This window comes from Thalassophryne amazonica, chromosome 3, assembly GCF_902500255.1.
Source record: "Thalassophryne amazonica chromosome 3, fThaAma1.1, whole genome shotgun sequence".
In the NCBI taxonomy this organism is placed as follows: Eukaryota; Metazoa; Chordata; class Actinopteri; order Batrachoidiformes; family Batrachoididae; genus Thalassophryne; species Thalassophryne amazonica.
The window spans coordinates 59339427-59354731 of NC_047105.1; the positions used below are offsets into that span (position 1 = coordinate 59339427).

At 41.7% G+C, this 15305-nt stretch overlaps 1 protein-coding gene across 1 annotated transcript in view; it reads right to left on the reverse strand.

The window, feature by feature from the left end:
* The window catches only part of LOC117506793 (peptidyl-prolyl cis-trans isomerase FKBP5-like), a 65659-nt gene that overhangs the window by 5268 nt on the left and 45086 nt on the right, over positions 1-15305 (reverse strand). Inside the window, exon 10 of the mRNA XM_034166417.1 lies at positions 13255-13494. Coding sequence (XP_034022308.1) covers positions 13255-13494 — 240 coding nt within the window. The remainder of the gene's footprint in view (positions 1-13254; positions 13495-15305) is intronic.

Below are 15305 nucleotides of genomic sequence, written 5' to 3' on the forward strand. Positions count from 1 at the left end.
GATAGTGAGCACTTCTCCTTTGCTGAGATAATCCATCCCACCTCACAGGTGTGCCATACCAAGATGCTGATTAGACACCATGATTAGTGCACAGGTGTGCCTTAGACTGCCCACAATAAAAGGCCACTCTGAAAGGTGCAGTTTTGTTTTATTGGGGGGGGATACCAGTCAGTATCTGGTGTGACCACCATTTGCCCCATGCAGTGCAACACATCTCCTTCGCATCATCCGTGAAGAGAACACCTCTCCAACGTGCCAAACGCCAGCGAATGTGAGCATTTGCCCACTCAAGTCGGTTACGACGAACAACTGGAGTCAGGTCGAGACCCCGATGAGGACGACGAGCATGCAGATGAGCTTCCCTGAGACGGTTTCTGACAGTTTGTGCAGAAATTCTTTGGTTATGCAAACCGATTGTTTCAGCAGCTGTCCCGAGTGGCTGGTCTCAGACGATCTTGGAGGTGAACATGCTGGATGTGGAGGTCCTGGGCTGGTGTGGTTACACGTGGTCTGCGGTTGTGAGGCTGGTTGGATGTACTGCCAAATTCTCTGAAACGCCTTTGGAGACGGCTTATGGTAGAGACATGAACATTCAATACACGAGCAACAGCTCTGGTTGACATTCCTGCTGTCAGCATGCCAATTGCACGCTCCCTCAAATCTTGCAACATCTGTGGCATTGTGCTGTGTGATAAAACTGCACCTTTCAGAGTGGCCTTTTATTGTGGGCAGTCTAAGGCACACCTGTGCACTAATCATGGTGTCTAATCAGCATCTTGGTATGGCACACCTGTGAGGTGGGATGGATTATCTCAGCAAAGGAGAACTGCTCACTATCACAGATTTCGACTGATTTGTGAACAATATTTGAGGGAAATGGTGATATTGTGTATGTGGAAAAAGTTTTAGATCTGTGAGTTCATCTCATACAAAATGGGAGCAAAACCAAAAGTGTTGCGTTTATATTTTTGTTGAGTGTATGACATGCTCTAATCTCTGTAATAAAATTTTATGGTCAACAGTATCAAAAGCAGCACTGAGGTCCAACAGAACAAGCACAGAGATAAGTCCACTGTCCGAAGCCATAAGAAGATCATTTGTAACCTTCACTAATGCTGTTTCTGTACTATGATGAATTCTAAAACCTGACTGAACCTCTTCAAATAGACCATTCCTCTGCAGGTGATCAGTTAGCTGTTTTACAACTACCCTCTCAAGAATCTTTGAGAGAAAAGGAAGGTTGGAGATTGGCCTATAATTAGCTAAAATAGCTGGGTCAAGAGATGGCTTTTTAAGTAATGGTTTAATTACTGCCACCTTAAAAGCCTGTGGTACATAGCCAACTAACAAAGATAAGTTGATCATATTTAAGATTGAAGCATTAAATAATGGTAGGACTTCCTTGAGCAGCCTGGCAGGAATGGGGTCTAATAAACATGTTGATGGTTTGGATGAAGTAACTAATGAAAATAACTCAGACAGAACAATCGGAGAGAAAGAGTCTAACCAAATACCGGCATCACTGAAAGCAGCCAAAGATAACGATACATCTTTGGGATGGTTATGAGTAATTTTTTCTCTAATAGTCAAAATTTGTTAGCAAAGAAAGTCATGAAGTCATTACTAGTTAAAGTTAATGGAATACTCAGCTCAATAGAGCTCTGACTCTTTGTCAGCCTGGCTACAGTGCTGAAAAGAAACCTGGGGTTGTTCTTATTTTCTTCAATTAGTGATGAGTAGAAAGATGTCCTAGCTTTACGGAGGGCTTTTTTATAGAGCAACAAACTCTTTTTCCAGGCTAAGTGAAGATCTTCTAAATTAGTGAGACGCCATTTCCTCTCCAACTTACGGGTTATCTGCTTTAAGCTACGAGTTTGTGAGTTATACCACGGAGTCAGACACTTCTGATTTAAAGCTCTCTTTTTCAGAGGAGCTACAGCATCCAAAGTTGTCTTCAATGAGGATGTAAAACTATTGACGAGATACTCTAACTCCCTTACAGAGTTTAGGTAGCTACTCTGCTCTGTGTTGGTATATGACAATAGAGAACATAAAGAAGGAATCATATCCTTAAACCTAGTTACAGCGCTTTCTGAAAGACTTCTAGTGTAATGAAACTTATTCCCCACTGCAGGGTAGTCCATCAGGGTAAATGTAAATGTTATTAAAAATGATCAGACAGAAGGGAGTTTTCAGGGAATACTGTTAAGTCTTCTATTTCCATACCATAAGTCAAAACAAGATCTAAGATATGATTAAAGTGGTGGGTGGACTCATTTACTTTTTGAGCAAAGCCAATAGAGTCTAATAATAGATTAAATGCAGTGTTGAGGCTGTCATTCTCAGCATCTGTGTGGATGTTAAAATCGCCCACTATAAGTATCTTATCTGAGCTAAGCACTAAGTCAGACAGAAGGTCTGAAAATTCACAGAGAAACTCACAGTAACGACCAGGTGGACGATAGATAATAACAAATAAAACTGGTTTTTGGGACTTCCAATTTGGATGGAAAAGACTAAGAGACAAGCTTTCAAATGAATTAAAGCTCTGTCTAGGTTTTTGATTAATTAATAAGCTGGAATGGAAGATTGCTGCTAATCCTCCGCCCCGGCCCGTACTACGAGCATTCTGACAGTTAGTGTGACTCGGGGGTGTTGACTCATTTAAACTAACATATTCATCCTGCTGTAACCAGGTTTCTGTTAGGCAGAATAAATCAATACGTTGATCAATTATTATATCATTTACCAACAGGGACTTAGAAGAGAGAGACCTAATGTTTAATAGACCACATTTAACTGTTTTAGTCTGTGGTGCAGTTGAAGGTGCTATATTATTTTTTCTTTTTGAATTTTTTTGCTTAAATAGATTTTGCTGGTTATTGGTGGTCTGGAAGCAGGCACCGTCTCTACGGGGATGGGGTAATGAGGGGATGGCAGGGGGAGAGAAGCTGCAGAGAGGTGTATAAGACCACAGCTCTGCCTCCTGGTCCCAACGCTAGACAGTCACAGTTTGGAGGATCCAAGAAAATTGGCCAGATTTCTAGAAATGAGAGCTGCTCCATCTAAAGTGGGATGGATGCCGTCTCTCCTAACAAGACCAGGTTTTCCCCAGAAGCTTTGCCAATTATCAATGAAGCCCACCTCATTTTTTGGACACCACTCAGACAGCCAGCAATTCAAGGAGAACATGCGGCTAAACATGTCACTCCCGGTCTGATTGGGGAGGGGCCCAGAGAAAACAACAGAGTCCGACATTGTTTTTGCAAAGTTACACACCGATTTAATGTTAATTTTAGTGACCTCCGATTGGCGTAACCGAGTGTCATTACTGCCGACGTGAATTACAATCTTACCAAATTTACGCTTAGCCTTAGCCAGCAATTTCAAATTTCCTTCAATGTCGCCTGCTCTGGCCCCCGGAAGACAATTGACAATGGTTGCTGGTGTCGCTAACTTCACATTTCTCAAAACAGAGTCGCCAATAACCAGAGTTTGATCCTCGGCGAGTGTATCGTCGAGTGGGGAAAAACGGTTAGAGATGTGCACGGGTTGACGGTGTACACGGGGCTTCTGTTTAGGGCCTCGTTTCCTCCTCACAGTCACCCAGTCGGCCTGCTTTCCCGACTGCCCGGGATCCGCCAGGGGGGAACTAACGGTGGCTAAGCCACCTTGGTCCGCACCGACTACAGGGGCCTGGTTAGCTGTAGAATTTTCCACGGTGCGGAGCCGAGTCTCCAATTCGCCCAGCCTGGCCTCCAAAGCTACGAATAAGCTGCACTTATTACAAGTACCGTTACTGCTAAAGGAGGCCGAGGAACAGCTAAACATTTCACAACCAGAGCAGAAAAGTGCGGGAGAGACAGGAGAAGCCGCCATGCTAAATCGGCTAAAAGCTAGTAGCTACGCAACCTAGTGGATTCCTAAAAACACGCAAAGTGAATAATGTGTAAATAATTTAGAGGTGATTCAGCAGAAGGAGTGCTTTAGTTAAGGCACCAGACAGGCCATGAAGCAGCACAAGTAACGCACGGCAACAGCGAACGCACGACAACGGTGCAAAAATAAAATAAAAATCCACTAGACAGGCTGTGGAGCAGCACAGGTAACACACGACAACAGTGGTAGAAAATAAAATAAAAATCCACTAGACAGGCTGCGGAGCAGCACAGGTAACACACGACAACGGTGGTAAAAAAATAAAATAAATAAAATAAAAATCCACTAGACAGGCCGTGGAACAGCACAGGTAACGCACGACAACGGTGGTAAAAAATAAAATAAAAATCCACTAGACAGGCTGTGGAGCAGCACAGGTAACGCACGACAACGGCGGCAAAAAATAAAATAAAAATCCACTAGACAGGCTGCGGAGCAGCACAGGTAACGCACGACAACGGTGGTAAAAAAAAATAAAAATAAAATAAAAATCCACTAGACAGGCCGTGGAACAGCACAGGTAACGCACGACAACGGTGGTAAAAAATAAAATAAAAATCCACTAGACAGGCTGTGGAGCAGCACAGGTAACGCACGACAACGGTGGTAAAAAAAAATAAAAATAAAATAAAAATCCACTAGACAGGCCGTGGAACAGCACAGGTAACGCACGACAACGGCGGCAAAAAATAAAATAAAAATCCACTAGACAGGCTGTGGAGCAGCACAGGTAACGCACGACAACGGTGGTAAAAAAAAATAAAAATAAAATAAAAATCCACTAGACAGGCCGTGGAACAGCACAGGTAACGCACGACAACGGCGGCAAAAAATAAAATAAAAATCCACTAGACAGGCTGCGGAGCAGCACAGGCAACGCACGACAACGGTGGCAAAAAACAATAAAAATCCACTAGACAGGCTGTGGAGCAGCACAGGTAACGCACAACAACGGTGGTAAAAAATAAAATAAAAATCCACTAGACAGGCTGTGGAGCAGCACAGGTAACGCACGACAACGGCGGCAAAAAATAAAATAAAAATCCACTAGACAGGCTGCGGAGCAGCACAGGCAACGCACGACAACGGTGGCAAAAAACAATAAAAATCCACTAGACAGGCTGTGGAGCAGCACAGGTAACGCACGACAACTGTGGTAAAAAATAAAATAAAAATCCACTAGACAGGCTGCGGAGCAGCACAGGTAACACACGACAACGGTGGTAAAAAAAAAATAAAAATAAAATAAAAATCCACTAGACAGGCTGTGGAGCAGCACAGGTAACACACGACAACAGTGCTAAAAAATAAAATAAAAATCCACTGGGCAGGCTGTGTACCAGCACAGGTAACACACGACAACAGTGCTAAAAAATAAAATAAAAATCCACTGGGCATGGTGTGGAGCAGCACAGGTAACACACGACAACAGTGCTAAAAAATAAAATAAAAATCCACTGAACAGGCTGTGGAGCAGCACAGGTAACACACGACAACAGTGCTAAAAAATAAAATAAAAATCCACTGAACAGGCTGTGGAGCAGCACAGGTAACACACGACAACAGTGCTAAAAAATAAAATAAAAATCCACTGAACAGGCTGTGGAGCAGCACAGGTAACACACGACAACAGTGCTAAAAAATAAAATAAAAATCCACTGAACAGGCTGTGGAGCAGCACAGGTAACACACGACAACAGTGCTAAAAAATAAAATAAAAATCCACTGAACAGGCTGTGGAGCAGCACAGGTAACACACGACAACAGTGCTAAATAAAATAAAAATCCACTGAACAGGCTGTGGAGCAGCACAGGTAACACACGACAACAGTGCTAAAAAATAAAATAAAAATCCACTGAACAGGCTGTGGAGCAGCACAGGTAACACACGACAACAGTGCTAAAAATAAAATAAAAATCCACTAGACAGGCTGTGGAGCAGCACAGGTAACGCACGACAACGGCGGCAAAAAATAAAATAAAAATCCACTAGACAGGCTGCGGAGCAGCACAGGTAACGCACGACAACAGTGCTAAAAAATAAAATAAAAATCCACTGGGCAGGCTGTGTACCAGCACAGGTAACACACGACAACAGTGCTAAAAAATAAAATAAAAATCCACTGGGCATGGTGTGGAGCAGCACAGGTAACACACGACAACAGTGCTAAAAAATAAAATAAAATCCACTGAACAGGCTGTGGAGCAGCACAGGTAACACACGACAACAGTGCTAAAAAATAAAATAAAAATCCACTGGGCAGGCTGTGTACCAGCACAGGTAACACACGACAACAGTGCAAAAAAATAAAATAAAAATCCACTGGGCAGGCTGTGGAGCAGCACAGGTAACACACGACAACAGTGCTAAAATAAAATAAAAATCCACTAGGCAGGCTGTGGAGCAGCACAACAGTGCTAAAAAATAAAATAAAAATAAAAACGAAAGCGTTAGCAAGCTAGTTAGCTTGCCAACGCTGATGAAAGTTAGCTGATAAAAGTGCTCCGTCGCGATGTTTCGACCGTTAGAGGTCTTCTTTAGGCGTTGGAGCACGGTGAAAAAGTAAAAAAAAAAAAGTAAAAAAAAGTAAAAAAGTCTTGAAAAAGACTGTTAATTCAAAGAACTCAAACAGCTCAGTTCAAACAGCTAACAGATACAGCAGAACACCGCTGTGCTCCGGAACAGGAAGACGACGATCTCACCCCAATCCAAACTGGGGTGAGATCCAAAGTGCCAAACTACAGCATCATATACATATACATATATACATATACATATATACATATACATATATACATATATATATACATATATACATATACATATATACACATACATATATATATATACATATATACATATACATATATACATATATACATATATACATATACATATATACATATACATATATACATATATACATATACATATACATATATATATATATACATATATACATATACATATATACATATATATATATATATGTCTTTACACGGTAGGGTGTACCGCAGCCACCGCACCTGGCAGGAGTTACCACCTGCTCCCTCTGTACGATGGTTAGCAACGAAGTCGCTCCCCTCAGACTTCAACTGAGGGCAGAGCTGCACGACGAGAACCCGTAGACTTCATCGGGTTTTCAAGTGGGCGCCCCACCTCACTGATGTTTCGTCAACAAGCCCACGACACCTCAGTGGGGCTTGACAGCAGAGCCAGCGTCCTGGAACTGCTCCCTCTGCCATTCAGGGACCCGCCGCACAACCCTGCCCCCCCTCTTCCCTACCAGCCTGGCCCAGCCACCGGTCGCTCCTCCTTAGCCACAGCCACCTGGATGACTGCTCTGCCTGCTTGGAGATGCTATTAACCAGGTTCTTGTGGGTTGTTCCTCTAACTCCAAGCATCCCTAGAGTTCTCCAAAGTGACTGCCCTGGGAACCCCCTACAACCCAACTCCACTGGTAAATTCCAGACTCTCCACCCCTTCTGCTGGCTCTCTGCAAGGAGTGGTTGGTACTTTCCCAGCTTGCGCTCATGCGCCTCCTCGATCCTCTCCTCCCAGGGTACCGTTAGCTTGATCAAGGCCACTTGCTTTGTTGTGCGAGACCAGAGCACGATGTCCGGTCGGAGGCTGGTAACTGCGATCTCTTCTGGAAACTTAAGTTGCCTACCAAGGTCAACTCTCATCTCCCAGTCCTCTGCTGTGCCAAGGATGCCTTCACACCTGTCCTCCTTGCCTGCTTTTTCCCCTGGCCTGAGAAAGCTAATGAAACGAGGGCCTTTGGTCTGGGCCTTAGTTCTTTCCCGCTTCCTATCTTTCTCAAGACCATCGGCCAATTGCGCCAGCACTTTATCATGGCGCCACCTGAACCTCCCCTCGCTCAGACTTGCTTGGCAAGATGACAGAATGTGTTCCAGGCTTGCTGGTCTCCTGCACTGCACGCAGAAGGGGTCCTCCGTCAGCTTCCACCTTTGCAGATTCGTTGGTGTTGGCAGCACATCATACACGGAACTCAGCAGGAACTTTAGCCGATGCCCCTCCATGCTCCAGATGTCCAACTGAGGGATCTCCCCCGGACACCGTCCCACCGAGTCCAACTGCCTTGCTGTCTCATGGCCACTGCCCTATCTTGCCTTTTCTCCTCCTCTGCAGCCCTGATCTCTTCCTGCACCATTCCATGACGGTCTTTCGCCTTCGCCTCCTTCCAGCTAGCTCGGGTGATGACTCCCAGGCCCAACCTCCCCTGGGTCACAGTCCCCATGATATCCGCATGTTGCAATCGCTCCTCTGCTTCCCTCAGCGCACAGCTGGCATCCCATTTCCGGCCTGTCTTCACAGTGATGTTTGCCTGACTCACCGACTTATCGTCGCTGTCCCGTAACATCATGGCCAACCGAACCTTGGCTGTCTTGAATTCCTCCACGACAGATGTAATTGGTAGTTGCAATTTACTCCCTGAGCTGTAAAGCCCTAAGGAGCAAAAGCTTTTGGGGACTGACAGCCATCTCCTGAGGAAGCTGTTAATCTTCCGCTCCAGAGCCTCCACTGTTGTCAAAGGAATCTCATACACCAGCAGCGGCCACAGAAGCCTTGGTAGGATACCGTGTTGGTAACCCCATGCCTTGTACCTCCCCGGTAGGCCACTCCTCTCGAGGGCCTGCAGCCATTCTTCTGCTTGGTTGAGCATCTCCTTTACACTCACCTTGTCACTCAGGTCAGCTCTGTGCCACCTTCCTAAGCTCGTAACTGGCTTCTCCGTTACCGAGGGGATGATGTCATTGCCAATCTTAAACTGGAAGCGATCTTGGACGCGGCCATGTATCAGGACCAAACTCCTTGACTTCCATCCTTGCTGCAGTTGTAAGCTCGACCAAGTCCTCCAAGATCCACCTGCCCTCCGGGAACGACCTGGCCGTAATTGTTAAGTCGTCCATAAAGGCCCTGACTGGGACCTGCTGGATCCACTCGACAGTACGGCTCCCCGCCTTGGCTTCTCCACTGACTTAACCAGGAAGTTCATTGCTGCAGCAAAAAGTATCACTGAGACGGTACACCCAGTTGCAATTCCAACCTCCAGCCTCTGCCAGTTGGTCGTGAAGTCACCCGAAAAGAAGCGCATCTTAAATTTCCCAAAGTAGTCCTGGAGGAATAGCTGGAGTTTATCAGGGACATGGTAGGCTTTGAGTGTATAATGGACCAACTTATGGGGCACTGTACCATAGGCGTTTGTCAGATCAAGCCACAGGACTGCTAGATCCCCATTGTTCTTCTTAGCATCCTCAATACATACATACATACATACATACATACATACATACATACACACACACACACACACACATATATATATATATACATACACATACATACATACATACATACATAAAAAAGTGCATATGCAAATTCAATAAAAAGGCATCTAATAAATAGAAACAGTAAAAGATGCCATTTAAAAAAAGTGCACAAGACAATTAACTTATCGTATGAAGCGCCTCCTGTTTTTTGTTGTTTTTGTTTGTTTTTTGGAGGGGGTGGAGGGCTAGAACCTAAAACCCTCTTAATTATAACTTATATGTAGCCTTGTTCTTCTTTTTGTTCTTCCTATTTGTTTATTATTTTTGAAGATGTCTGAATATAGGAGGTTTTGCAAATGACTGAATCTGTGGTTTTTTCTTTGGTTTGTACTACGTTCTCTGGCTGTGACACATGAGATTTTGTGGGACTTATTCCATCCTATGTGCAATTTCCATTAAAATATAAAATGGCAACACAAGTTCCACAAAAAAGTCAAGCTTTTACATTGTTAGAGTTTTGTTTTAATGAAACCTTTCATTAAGTAGTGATGCTGCCGCTAATCTCTACATGCTGCTATTGGATTCTGTCGTATCTGTTCAGAGTGTCACCGCACCACTGCGGAGAAACACCTTGTACCTGTAGCCACTACAACTTGGGACACAACCACACATATTAACCTCTGTGGACACAACTTTCCTGCCTGTAGCTGCTTCCTAAATAAAAGTGAGACAAATCACACATATTTGAAATTTAAATTACTTATATTTAAGTTATTTATTTATTAATATTTTATATTATGCTGCTGTAATAGTGCTTACAAATAGAGCTAATAATCATGTAAAGCCATACGTGAACACTAGATGGCAGTATATCACAGACTGACACTTCAGGATGTGCTTTCACCTGAAAGAAAACATCACTTCTTGGATCTCAGCAGTGAACATCATTCAAATTTTTTTAACGTTCCAACAGCTCCACAGAGAGTTGCAGTAAGAGATAAATATGAAGCATACTCGTATATTGTTTTAATCCACAAAATAAATAAACATTAAAACAACAACAATACAGCCTTACAAATTATTTAACTGCAAATGGTGAGGCATGCATAAATCACTTGCAAAGCAATTTTATTTAAACCTAACATAGGAAGTATAACTTTCCTCAGTTTAAATGGAGAAACAATAGTCTACTCATAATAAAGTTTTTTGTTTGGTTTGTTTTGTGTTTTTTTTTGTTTTGTTTTTTTTGGCACTGCAATAAAATACCTGCACAATTTTACATCTGCATTAAATTAAGTGTATGAATGAGTTTTTGCATTAATTCTACATGTCTACTGATAAAATACATAAAACAGGAACTGAAACATTTTGGTGTGGAAGGAACTGTGGAAAACAACAGTTTTTAAAATACTTGGTTAAAAGACTGTATTATCCTTATATGATATACTTTTATAGTTTATTATATCAGGCAAAAAACATTGCAGTGTATTCATGTTACTACAGGCTGACACCCAAAAAAACAGAACCCATAAAAATTGTAATAAATCCGACAAAGGTTAAACTTAAACGTCAGTCTGTGTGCGATCATTCCCCATAGTTTCAGTTATCTTGGTCGCTTTGCATAAAAGTCATGTCCTTTCAAAATTATGCTCCAAATGTATGATTTGTTGGCAAAATAACCAACTAGGTAAAATGTCTTTTTCTTGGTAGACCAAAACGATTCAAGACGATTGAAACAATTGTCTTTCCCAACATGTCTTGGTAAAACTTAAACTTTGGGGAATGATCGCACACAGACTGAAGTTTGTAGGATTTATTACAATTTTTATCGGTTCTGTTTTTTTTCTGGGAGGTGGGGGGGTCACCCTGTATTTTAGTCAGTGCATTATTTTAAAACTAAAGCATATACCTATTTTCACTTTGTAAAACAATAGAGGTGACATTAAATTTCAATAACTTGTCCGGAATTAGTTTGTTTAAAATTTTAACCATAAGTCAAAACTGTGTGCCTGTGCAAGACTTGTGTGATGGGCCTGGAGGTCTGTATGGTGTGAAAAAAAAAAAAAAAATTCTCCTTCTTCCTTTGTCTCTGGTAGTCAGCTCTCCTCTGCCTGCAGAGGATTGAGCACTACCACTCATAATTGCCTGCCTGCTACAAAACATATAACAGGCAGGCACTAAAATCTATGATTTCAGACTTTACAACTAGTTTTAACTGTTAAGCTTTATTCACTATGCCCGTTAAAATAGCATTCTAAAAGTTATAGAAACTAAATTTATGGGAAGCTAATTGGTCCGCTGATGGTTTTCAAAGTGATCTAAAAAGCTAATACGCTAACGAAAACGTTAGCTTCAATAATTAGTGGTTAGTGGACTAGCAGAACTGTGCCCACCACTGATTTTAGTTTTACATCTATGGAGGATCTCTGTTAGTGACAGCTCTCAAAATGAGAACAATGATCTTCAGTTTCCATTTTTGTGGTTTTTACCCCATAACTCCACAGCAGCCGGTCTGCTCTGTGTCAGCCTGATCCCGTCAGATCTCAGATGCTAAGCAGAGCAGGATCTGGTTAGAACTTGGATGGGAGACCTCTTTGGAACACCAGCAGCTGTGTGTGTTTCTCCAGGTAAAACTGGAGTTGCGTCAGGAATGGCATCCGGCGTAAAACGTGCCAATTACCAGTGCGGATCTGGCTGTATCCGCGGTGGCAACCCCGAACAAAAAAACCGGGAGCAGCCGAATGAACAACAACAACCCCATAACTCCACAACATTCAGTAAGTATACCAGAATAAAACGCCATGAGGTACTGCTCAGGAACCCCAGGGCGCCAAACCTGGAGAACCCCAGATGTAAGCATCTGTAGGTAACTGGAGACCTCGGAACCACACAAGCTTGGTACCACATGTATTAATTCACTACGATCTTGGTACCACATTAAATAATTTCATATGCGTTTTGGTCCGTTTTGTGGTGCTAACTCTGTACCAACGTTGACTGTGCCACGTAGAGCCACGACACTGACGTTAATTGAGTGTTTATTTTTAGGATCCCTTTCCTCGACATGGTGTATTCCTTAATTTTTAGATGATCCTCCATGAGTGGACCACATGCAGACATCTATATAAGAAATTAATTTATAAAATGAAAATGCCCATTTTTTTCCTTGATCTATTTTCTGCTGTGACAGTTGTATATGGTACGTTATCTAGATTATCTTAAGTATTTTTATTTTAGACAAACTTTTTAAGACAATTTAAAAAAAAAAACATTTCGGCACTATTTGCCCCTTTTTCGTGTGCTGCTGGTAAAATTCAATATATGATTCCTTAGGAGAATTACGTAAGGAACACATTTAAAAAATTAGCACAACAGGACAAATATTACAGGAAATATGGATGAAACAGTAAAATGACATTTTGGAACTATTTATTCCTTAAATTAGCTTGATAGGACAAATATTAAGGGAGAGTAAGTGGGCGCCTTGTATGGCAGCAGCCTGACATTGGGGTGAATGTGAGGCATTGATGTCTAAAGTGCTTTGAGCGTTTGATGCAGATGGAAAAACACTTTATAAAAATGCAGTCCATTTACCATTCAGTTCAGTTTAGAGAAAAGGCAGGGCTTGTGAGGGTAGAGTTTGTTAGATTTTCAGCCAAATGCTGGCTAAATTGTAATTTTTTTTTTATGATATCTGGACTGGTGTAGCCATCCAGGGGGTGCCATTGACTCTCATCTGCTCCATGTTACAGAATCTGAGAGTAAGCAATGACACCAATGGTCCACATATATATTGGACATACTTTTTCTTCCATTGATTTCCATCTTATTTATACGTGGGCAAAACAGCACCATCCACCTGCAATTCAGCAGAGTTCAGGACAGATGAACGGCACTATTTTGCCTTTGCAGAGATAGGCACTCTACTGATTGCCCTTCTTGTTTTTGACTGATAACAGTACACTGATAATTCATTTTATTTTTCTTCTATATTTAGCCACAAAGAAGGGATTTACTGACCTTGGTGTCATGCTCTGCAAATTTCTGGAACATGTTGGCGTAAATCTTCTTGTCTTGCTCATTATGTTCTCTAATCTTGCTTCTGCAGACAGAAATCTGAGCACGCGCTGCTCGATTGGAGGAGTTGACGTTCAGCACTTTCTCAAAGTTGGCTAAGGCCTGGCTAAACTCGTTAAGAGACAGACAGGCTTCCCCACGGCGGTACAAAGCCTTCTCATTGCTCTCATCAAGCTCAAGAACCTGACACACCCAGAGAGAGAAAGAGAAAGAAACAAAGAAAGAAAGAAAGAAAGAAAGAAAGAAAGAGAGAAAGAGAGAGAGTTGTTAGAGATCCAAAAGATCAAATTCTGAATTCTGAAAATCTCAGAACATCTTTAAAAATGTCAGAAAGTTAAATATTGCTACAAAATATGGATTTTATGTGTTTAGTTGCTGCATTTCCTGTTTTATTTTGGTATTCAGTTTTCCTTTCATTCCATGTCTATATTTCCTACACGTACATGTCACACACCTGCTCACTGTTTTCCTGATCAGATCCATTTGTACCAGTTGGTATGTACAGCTACTCTGCCATTGGTGATTCTTGCATCTGTGCCCATTTATCCATTTTACATTACATATATTACTGTGTATCCATAAAGTATTCACAAAGCGCTTCACTTTTTCCACAGTGTTATGTTACAGTCCTATTCCAAAATGGAATAAATAATTTTTCCCGCTCAAAATTCTACTCACAACACCCCATAATGACAACATGAAGTTTTTTTTAATTTTGCAAATTTATTAAAAATATTACAAAAAAACCCTAAAGGCCCTGTCACACCTTGACAATTTAGCCTGCGTATGCTAACCATATTAAACACACTGGCACACACTGTCACACGTCAGAAATAATACAGTATGTACATAAGTGTTCACAGCCTTTGCCATAAAACTCAAAATTGAGCTCAGGTGTAGGGGAAACTGGGGCACAACAGATCATAAATGTTGTTTTGTGGCAGCATAAACCCATTATGCATAGGTGTTTAGGTCATTCGATTGTGGTTTTAATACAGCAAGTCATTGTTTATAAGGCTGTGTTATTTATTTCTCCCCAAGTGTAATTTACAGGTGTTTAAAATTGATTTTAAAATTTTGATTCATTGTGCCCCGGACACTAATTCACAGGGCACAGTGAATCAATTTAGAATATAATGAAAAAACACATGATTATAAAGATTTCTTCAAAATTATTAAATATATGCTGATACATATATAAACTATAATCCAGCAAACCAGCTATGTAATGTGTGAGTGTCTTATACAGTGATATATAAGTCCTTTAGAAACTATTATAAATACAACTGTCATAATTTCTGTTCAAATGTGAAAACAGTTGTTTATATACACAAATTATAGAAATAACCGATGTAAAAATAAATGTATAAGCTTCAAACAAGTAATATTTGTCATCCACTTGATACCGGGGCTTAGTAAATCACTTTCTAGACTGATTCACTGTGCCCCGGGTGCATGTGACGCATGAGTCATGTTATCAAATAGCTGATAGTCTGGAGAAGACATAACACATGCTCATCAGCTATCAATAAACGCGCTCTCTCTGTTTAACGAGTCACAGCATTTCATTCAGGGCAGCCTTTACCACAGCCAGACTCAGCAGCATCTGGACACAATGAAAGTGATCCACCAAGACAAAAAATAAATAAATAAATAAATAATGTTAAATGACTGTTTTTGAGCCTCACCACACCATGCAGTAGAGAACAGAGCGCACTTCCACAGAGGCAGAAAATAGCACTGAAACTGGTGCGGCATGGCACACGCGACTGTGTGCACACATTAAAACGCGAACACACGCAGCTGCAAGTATGAACGAACACTGTTAAAGGCTGAGTACGCGTGTATTTCGGGCGTATTTAAATGAAACACAATGCCGCAATGAGCAGCTCTACGAATACACCACTGTGATAGGGGCTTAACTGTTGAAGCTTTGTAGGTGGAATTCTTTCCCATTCTTGCTTGATGTGCGACTTCAGTTGTTCAACAGTCTC